Genomic DNA, 8,429 nt, shown 5'->3' on the forward strand with positions numbered 1-8,429 from the left:
TGAGTATTGGAAATGTCATAATTGAGCTGCTAACCAAAAAATAGTCAAGGCGAGAATATGAGTGGTGGACTGGCGAAAAGAAGGTATATAAGAGTGGGGTGGTGAGAACGCCAAACATCGCAAAGACCAAAATCGCTCATGTATTGTTTAAGGATGTCTGTTGATTTCCAAATACGGTGACCACCTGCCGTACTGAGCCTGTCAACTGCTGGATTACATACCATGTTGAAGTCCCCTCCTAATATAAGAGCTGTGTCTGAGTGAGCAGAGAGTGAGTTGAAGAAAGCATGAAAAAAGGAGGGGTCGTCAACATTTTGGCCATAGATGTTAGCAATGCATAAAGGAGTATTTTGAATCGAAATGTTAACAATAATGAATCGACCCTCTGGATCAATAGTAGTGGTATTATGATTGAAGTGTGTTTTTCTATTTATCATAATGGTGACACCCCTTTGTTTTGAGTTATAACAGGCTGAGTACGAGTGAGGAAACTGTGGTGAGGTTAGTTTATCTGCTGTCTTGGGTAAATGAGTCTCCTGTAGTAGGACAATGTCTGCTTGCAGATTATTTAGATGGTTAAAAAATTTTAATCTCTTTTCCCTTGAACCAACTCCGCGTACATTCCAAGAGGTGATTTTAAGTGTGGTCATCATTCAACTAAGGGATGTGGTGAAGGCTAGTGTGTGCAGTGTGCGTGTTGTATCATTGTGTGTGTTGTATGCGCCTGTATGTGTGTGTCTATGTGTTCATGTTGCATGCGCCTGCGTGTGTGTGCTAGCGGTGTGCCCGACTGTTTGTGAATTAAACAGTATGAAAATTGTGCAGCTGATCGACGTGTAAACGGCGGAGGAAGAGCAACATTAACAAACAGTGAAACAAAAACAGAGGAAAATACACAAAACATTATCAGACAGTCTAGTCAGATAACCACAGTATAGGCTGTTGAGACGTGCACTGTATTTTATAACTATTAACCTGCCATATGTCACGGAGTAATTAACTGAGAGGGGAAAAAATTATCGCATAGTGATACAGTTCACCTGTTGCTGGATTTGGTTCTTAGTAGAGCCAAGGAGTGGTGTCTCTGTCGCGGTACAGCTGGCCATCAACGTAAAGTTTATCCACCGCGATGACAGCCCGTGATCCTTCTCCAATAAGCCTCTTTCTTATCGGGAACAGGACTCGGCGTCGGTCCAGGATCTCCCGGGGAAAATGGTCATTAATGCTGAAGTTGGTCCCTCTCAGCTCCCTGCCGCGGCCTTTAACCAGTTCCTTCTGCTTGAAGTGTTCAAACTTCGCAACGATGGGCCTGGGCCTCTGGTTCTCCTGTCGCCGTCCTCCCAGGCGGTGCACCCGGTGGAAGCTGATGTTCTTCACGGTCTCGGCCGGGAGCTTCAGTTGATTTTGGATGAAGCTTTTAACGGTCTGTGGGGCTTCATCCGCCTGCTCCGGGATACCCGAAATGACCAGATTATCCCGCATACTACGAGCCTGGAGATCGATGATTGCTTCTCTAATGTTTTTATTGTCTGCCGAGAGCCGCGTCATTCCCTCCGTGAGGGATTTAACCGAACCTTTGAGGACCTTGTTTTCCGCCGCGAGCTCAACCACCTGTTTCTGACTGAGACTCCAGGGATTCCCGCAGAGCCTGAAACTCTTTGTGAAGTACTTCCACCAGAGATAATCGGGCATCAAAGCTAGACAATTTCTTGTCTATTGAATCCAGGATCTCTGTGAAATCTGCACCTTGTGAGGAGACTGCTCCAGGTGATGCTCCAGGTGAGTCTTCAGTGCGGTTTCTTTTTGATTTCCCCATGACCACTCGATGAAAACACTGGTCAATGTAAACTTCGAGGTCCTCCAAACACTCGTCCTCGAGGTCCTCCAGTGCGATTTGACTGCTCTTGTTTGTTAATTCGCTTAAAATTGGCGGATTGTTTGTTTAATGAAATGTTTGTTTAGCTGCGCACTGCCATGTTTGAATTGCACCAAGTCTCGCGAGATTACACAAACGCTCACCGTGTCATCTCCTCTCACTCCATCTAAAACTCTTTTGCATCTCTCACCAATACACAGCGATATGTCACCCCCTAGGGCAGTGGTTCCCAAACTTTTTTGCCCGGCGTACCCCCAAAGACTTATCAGATGGGCCCAAGTACCCCTTTATCACCCCTTGATAGATGGGATGGCTTAATGTCATTTGTGCCCTAGTTTGCATTTTTCAGAATCAGAATCAGTTTTATTGCCAGGTACATTTTTACATACGAGGAATTTGCCTAAGGAAAAGTAAGGAGCTCATAAATGTACAAGTATACAAAAATTACAAATAATACTATAATACAATGCTGACAAATATGTGCAAAAGTTCACAACATGAGCATAAAGCACAGTTGAGAGTTGGAGTAAAGTGTGGGGTCAGGAGTGTGTATGAGCGTGTGTGTGTTTGTGGAGGGGGGGCATAAGAGTCAGTGACAGTGGGGCCCGGGCCTTGTTGAGGAAGCCCACTGCTATCGGAAAGAAACTGTTGTGGTGAGAGGGTTTGGTCCTGATGGACGGCAGCCTCCTGCCAGAGGAGAGTGTGAAATAGTTTGTGTACGGGGTGGGAGGGGTCAGCTGCAATCTTTCCTGCTCAGAGTCCTCGAGGCGTACAGGTCCTGAAGAGATGGAAGGTGACAACCAATCACCTTCTCTGCAGAGCGAATGATACGCTGCAGCCTGCCCTTGTCCCTGGCAGTGGCAGCAGCGTACTAGATGGTGATGGAGGTGGTGAGGATGGACTCAATGATAGCGGTGTAGAAGTGCACCATCATTGTCTTTGGCAGGAAGTACATCATCTGCTGGGCCTTCTTGCTTAAAATCCAGGACCATCTCCACTGTCTTCTGAGCGTTGAGCTCCTAACTGTTCTGGCTGCACCAGGTCACCAGATGGTCGATGTCCCACATGTAGGCGGACCCACGTGAGATGAGCCCAATGAGGGTGGTGTCATCCGCAAACTTCAGGAGCTTGACAGACTGGTGACTGGAGGTGCAGCTGTTGGTGTACAGGGAGAACAGAAGTGGGAAAGAACGCAGCCTTGAGGGGAACCGGTCCTGATGGTCCTGGAGTCAGAGACATGTTTTCCCAGCATCACGTGCTGCTTACTGTCCGTCAGGAAGTCTTTGATCCACCTGCAGGTGGAGTCAGGCACGCTCAGCTGGGAGAGCTTGTCCTGCAGCAGGGCCAGGATGATGGTGTTGAAAGCAGAGCTGAAATCCACAAACAGGATCCTGGTGAGTCCAGGTGCTGGGGAATGACGTGAAGGACCAAGTTTACTGCTAATCGTCTACAGACCTGTTGGCTCTGTAGGCAAATTGCGGGGGGTCCAGGAGTGGGTCTGTGATGGATTTTAGGTGGGACAACACAAGGCGCTCAAAAGGACTTCACTTTCCTACTTGGAGTGGCAAAAACTGATTGTTTCAACCATTGTTTCATTTACTGTAGTTGACTTTTTTCTAACTAGGATTTCTGCCTTTCTAAATAAAATTACATTTGACTCAGGTTGGTGGAAAGCTGAGGCATGTAATGTGCAGACTACAATAGTTGGTAGGTTATTTTTACAATAACTACACACATTTGTAATCTTACATGTGCGTTGATTTTTTTTCTACACACAAATATGTGGATATATATTATCAGATCATAACTTTTCCCACATACCCCCTGGCACCTTCAGAAGTACCCCCTGGGGTACAAGTACCCCTGGTTGAGAATCACTGCCCTAGGGCATCTACACAAAGGACAAAAGTCCTGTAATTCATTCCATTTGCAAAATATTAGAAGGCAATCTGGGCAAGATTAATATTTACACGAGGGGTAACTGTAGTTAACCATTGCTGAAATCTGGTCACTGAGCAGTGGTTTAAATGTGAGAAGACGAGTGACATACTGAGGCAGCTTTTGCAGAAAAAATTATAGAATGCCATTTTCTTCTTGTTGCTAGTGATGAGTCGGAGCAACCCTTTTCAGATAATATGGTTTGAAGTGAGCAGCATGAGAATAAAGCAGCATGAGAATAAAGCCAGGCACAAAACGGGGGCTTACAGTAGTGGAAGGCGATATTTCAGGTTATTTGTGCGATGTTGATATTCTTGACAACAAATACTGAAAAATAGTTCTGGTTCAGAACTCACAGTAGCTGTTAAGCTCTCCTCGCACGATTTTTGGCCCTCATTGTTGTGAACCACATGCTTCTTCTTGAGGTGGTGAACAAGTTTGTTGTATTGCCCCCTTTTGTTGTTGGATTTCTTAGTTATTACCGTGGTTTGTTCTACATCTGATCTTTTGGAACCAAACCACTTCCACACTCCTGACGTCGTTCCCCTTTTTGGTAGTAATTCCTCCACCGTGGAGTGTTCCTTTCACGTTCAGCCATGCTTTTAGTTATAGTGTTTTAGTTGCTATTTATAATATAAAAGATAGATATAGATATATTGTGCCACACCTCCAGTTGACTGTCCAACCATTTCTTGTCCTCTGGACAGACACAAGTCTGGCACAAAACTAAACTGAAACTAATATATAACCTATGCAAACGTCCTCACCTTCACCCGCAGTTGGGCCGTCATCTGTATGTGTTGGGGCAGATTTCAGGGTAAGGAACACAGGTCCTGGCTCACAGGGGTTGACGAGCACAACCTGTCCACCTCCACTTACATTACACATCACCTACACAGATGAGGGGAAGACTTTAACAACTGCTCGATTATCGATTAGTCCATAAGTTCTAATATAAAATATAATACACCTTCTTTTAAAGGTAGAGCTCATTTTAAGTACTCAGAATCATACACCCCAGCCCGTCCACTATGCTCTGCTACTGCCAATTAGCCACTGCCAATAACACGACTGCTGGAACCATCTCCCCACTGACATCAGGACAGCAGACACTCTACACATCTTCTGTCACAGACTGAACATCCAAGCTTATGACATAGATCATATTTATGCTGCTTAGCATGATAAAAAACCTCTGTAAGCCTTCGCCTCAATTTACAAACTATAGTCTACAGACTTATTTTTATACTATACTTTGGGCATGCATATATACCAGGGCTGGGCCTACATCCCTTTCAGGATATTCAGTCTGCTTAGGAAACCAATCTGAGGGGCATAAATTATACCTCCCTATAGAAATAAATGGAAACAGAATGCCACTAAACTTCATGAGATCTATTGTTTTTCATGTTGAAAGGAAGAGCTGTTTTCCTTTGTGCTGATGGTAGCACTTACATGCTGTGGGATGTGGGATGTAAATTCAGTCAGTCCCTCTTGAAACTGCTGATGGTCCACGGCCTGTGGTACACAGATACTGGATACAGGGGCATGTAAATCCCCCTAAAAACACACAAGACATACTCGCACACAAAAACAAATATGCAATGTATACATTCTGTATTAATATAGTTAAATGATTGTGAATACTCACTGGCATCATGCTGCAGAGGATGGGTTCATTAGTAAACCAATGAGCAGAACCTGAGCTGTGAAGGCTGCGGTCTGGTGGACCAGGAACAGGGCTGAGGAAACCAAGACTCAAGTCACTTTACAAACTTTTCCAAACACATCATATCCCACAAACACAGGTCTGTACATACTCAGGCATAGCTCAGACCACCAATTATTCATGACACTGTTGCTGCCTCTGCAATATACAGTGGGGAGAACAAGTATTTGATACACTGCTGATTTTGCAGGTTTTCTTACTTACAAAGCATGTAGAGATCTGTAATTTTTATCATAGGTACACTACAACTGTGAGAGACGGAATCTAAAACAAAAATCCAGAAAACCACATTGTATGATTTTTAAATTATTAATTTGCATTTTATTGCATGATATAATCATTAGTGTATCAAATACTTGTTCCCCCCCTCTAAGAGATTCTGTTCATAATTTTGACTAAGTTTGTAGAAGTCCCCAAATCGAAGGGACTGTGTGTAGGACTTTTATGTGATAATAGCAATTTTCTAATTATCCTGATGACATGTTTGGTTTGTAGACAAATAAAATAATCCCAGTGAAAAGGGTTGCATTATATGATGCTTTCAACCAATTCATGTCAGTGTCCCTGTGTCATTCTTAATACCACCACCAGATGACGCAAAAGTATATATAGTTGTAGTCCAAGAGTTTTTTTCACTTGCTGGAGACACCATATTTACTGGTAACTAACATTATGTGTCACTCCAACATGGTACAGTGGAACACAACCTATACACTATAAAATGAATGAGGACTTACTCAGTGAGGAGGTGATACTGACTGGACTGGGGCTCCAGAAGGTAGTCTGGGTAATTCAGCTGACAGTGAGTGGACTGACACGGATAGGGGAACCTGCAACTCAAAATTTACATCAACTCTTTATGTGAAAAAATGTGAAAGATAAATACAGTACACATATTCCTTGCACATTTTTTCAAACATATGGTAAAGTCAGGAGATTTGTACACTAGTACAGCCCAAATGGAATCACAAGAAATGGCACGAGTCATTTTGTGAACGGCTGACAGAGAAACAAGAAAAGAGAAGATTTTATAAGTGTCCAAATAATGAAAGAAAGAACATCTCTAAATTGTTGAGTGTGTGAATGAACATTATACCTTAAGCTAAGAGGGTCCACCATCCCTGGCTGGATAATATACTGGTGATGATGGGGAGCTACTCCAGGCAGACTGACATCTGAAGGGGGGCCTGTCCATAGAGGAGTCCCTGCAGGGCCTGGGTTGACATTATTGTCCTCTTTTGAAGAACAGTCATCAGCATCAATATACTCCTGTCTGCTCTGTGCTGTGTTCAGCTCTGTCAAATGGGTATTCATCCCGCCAGCATAAAAGGCACCTGTCAGCCATTCATTAGTGAAATATACAGATGTTAGTCAGGAATTCTGACAGAAACTGGTCTATGAAGTTATTAAAACTTAGGGTTAGTAAATGTAACTAAGTAAATTTACTCAACTACACATTTGAGGAAATACTGAACATTTTACATTTGACAGCTTTAGTTCCTAGTTATTTTACAAATTAAATGTTTGCATAAAAACATAGAAAGAGCTTATAAATGATCTTTCATTATAAATTAAACTACCTATATATTTTATACATAGACACAAGTACAGCTGAAATTAATAATATCTTTATAATAGTTTAAGTAATATTTCATGCAAAAACATGTCATGGTTCTGGTCCTTAAATTTTGATTAATTTGAAATCATTTTTAATAATTTGTATTTTCAACTATTGGTTGATCAAAACAAGCAATGTGAAGATATCACCCGGGACTCTTGAGTAATTGTGACTACTATTTCTACTATTTTCAGAATTTTCACAAGTACTAGTTCTAAATACTAACGTTACCTCCATCACTGGATCGGTATTGACACCTTACTTGATCTGAATAAATTACTGTCATTGTTAGTGTTGCGTTTTTCTTACTGGTGAAACTTACGTTTCACTAGTTACACTATTTGATACTGTAACTTCAGGTCCTCCACATCGCTCACTATGACACTAGGATTTAGGCTGTTCAGCTGCGCTCACCTGTTAACTACTCATAGTTAAAGCCACACTTCGATTAGTTTTCTTCTCCAAATATTATGACTTGCTTTTTCAATGGCGCTCCGAACGGCCGCTACGTTAGCTAGCTAAATGCTTAGCATTTCGCTATTATTAGCCTAACACTACCTAGCTAGTATTGTTAAATGTTACACTACCAAATTTTACGTTAAATTTAAATTGCGTTAGCTACTGAATTAGCCAAAAGTAACAACTGGCTTGTTGGTGAGTAACTGAATCAATTTAAAGTTCTTCACTTTGTCTTAATTACTGCCTTGGAGGTGGATAAACTGAACGCTCTGTTGCTAGGCGCTGCAGACGGACTGGTGCCTTCAGGTACTATCAGAAGTGTCGAAGTTACGAAACCTTCCTACTGAAGCGTGAAAAGAGAGAGCAGTTGTCACAAGTGTAATCCTAGACTGTAGTGTGGAACTAGATTTGCGGGTTCTTGTCGGGCTCTGTTACCAGCCAGCGGCGTGGTTAGCCCTGGGCATCCGGGGCTATAGCCCCAGATGTTTTTTGAAAAGCCCCAGATCTCAGAAGGATTTTTAAAAAACAAACAACAAAAGGCTGAAAATTGAACTTGCTTAACTAGCTACTCGCTTAACTAGCGTTACATGCGAGAGAGATTATTATTATTTATTCTGCTGCACATTAGCGGAGAATAGGATGATCCAGCTGTAGCTCTGTGTCTGTCCTCTCTGCTCCACCTGAAGCTTTGAGCTGCACTTTATCAGAGGCGCTGAAATTAACTTGTGGATTTGTGGTGAGGTTAATCACCTGATCTATGTTTGGTCCCCCTCTTTCCTAATGTAAAGTTTTATTTGGCATTGCCTTCC

The 8,429-nt window shown here is 42.6% G+C and overlaps 1 protein-coding gene across 1 annotated transcript; it reads right to left on the minus strand.

Moving 5' to 3' along the window:
* Window positions 1–1,059: 1,059 nt before the first annotated feature.
* Window positions 1,060–7,911, minus strand: LOC123966398. Its single transcript, XM_046042564.1, has 7 exons — window positions 7,484–7,911; window positions 6,640–6,877; window positions 6,281–6,373; window positions 5,466–5,556; window positions 5,270–5,374; window positions 4,574–4,705; window positions 1,060–1,668 (listed from the first exon to the last, which is right to left on the minus strand). The coding sequence occupies exons 2-7, from the start codon at window positions 6,855–6,857 to the stop codon at window positions 1,060–1,062; spliced, it is 1,248 nt and encodes a 415-aa protein (XP_045898520.1). The 5' UTR covers window positions 6,858–6,877; window positions 7,484–7,911.
* Between the last annotated feature and the right edge of the window lie 518 nt (window positions 7,912–8,429).

The sequence above is a fragment of the Micropterus dolomieu genome, unplaced genomic scaffold (assembly GCF_021292245.1).
Source record: "Micropterus dolomieu isolate WLL.071019.BEF.003 ecotype Adirondacks unplaced genomic scaffold, ASM2129224v1 contig_13344, whole genome shotgun sequence".
Lineage (NCBI taxonomy): Eukaryota > Metazoa > Chordata > Actinopteri > Centrarchiformes > Centrarchidae > Micropterus > Micropterus dolomieu.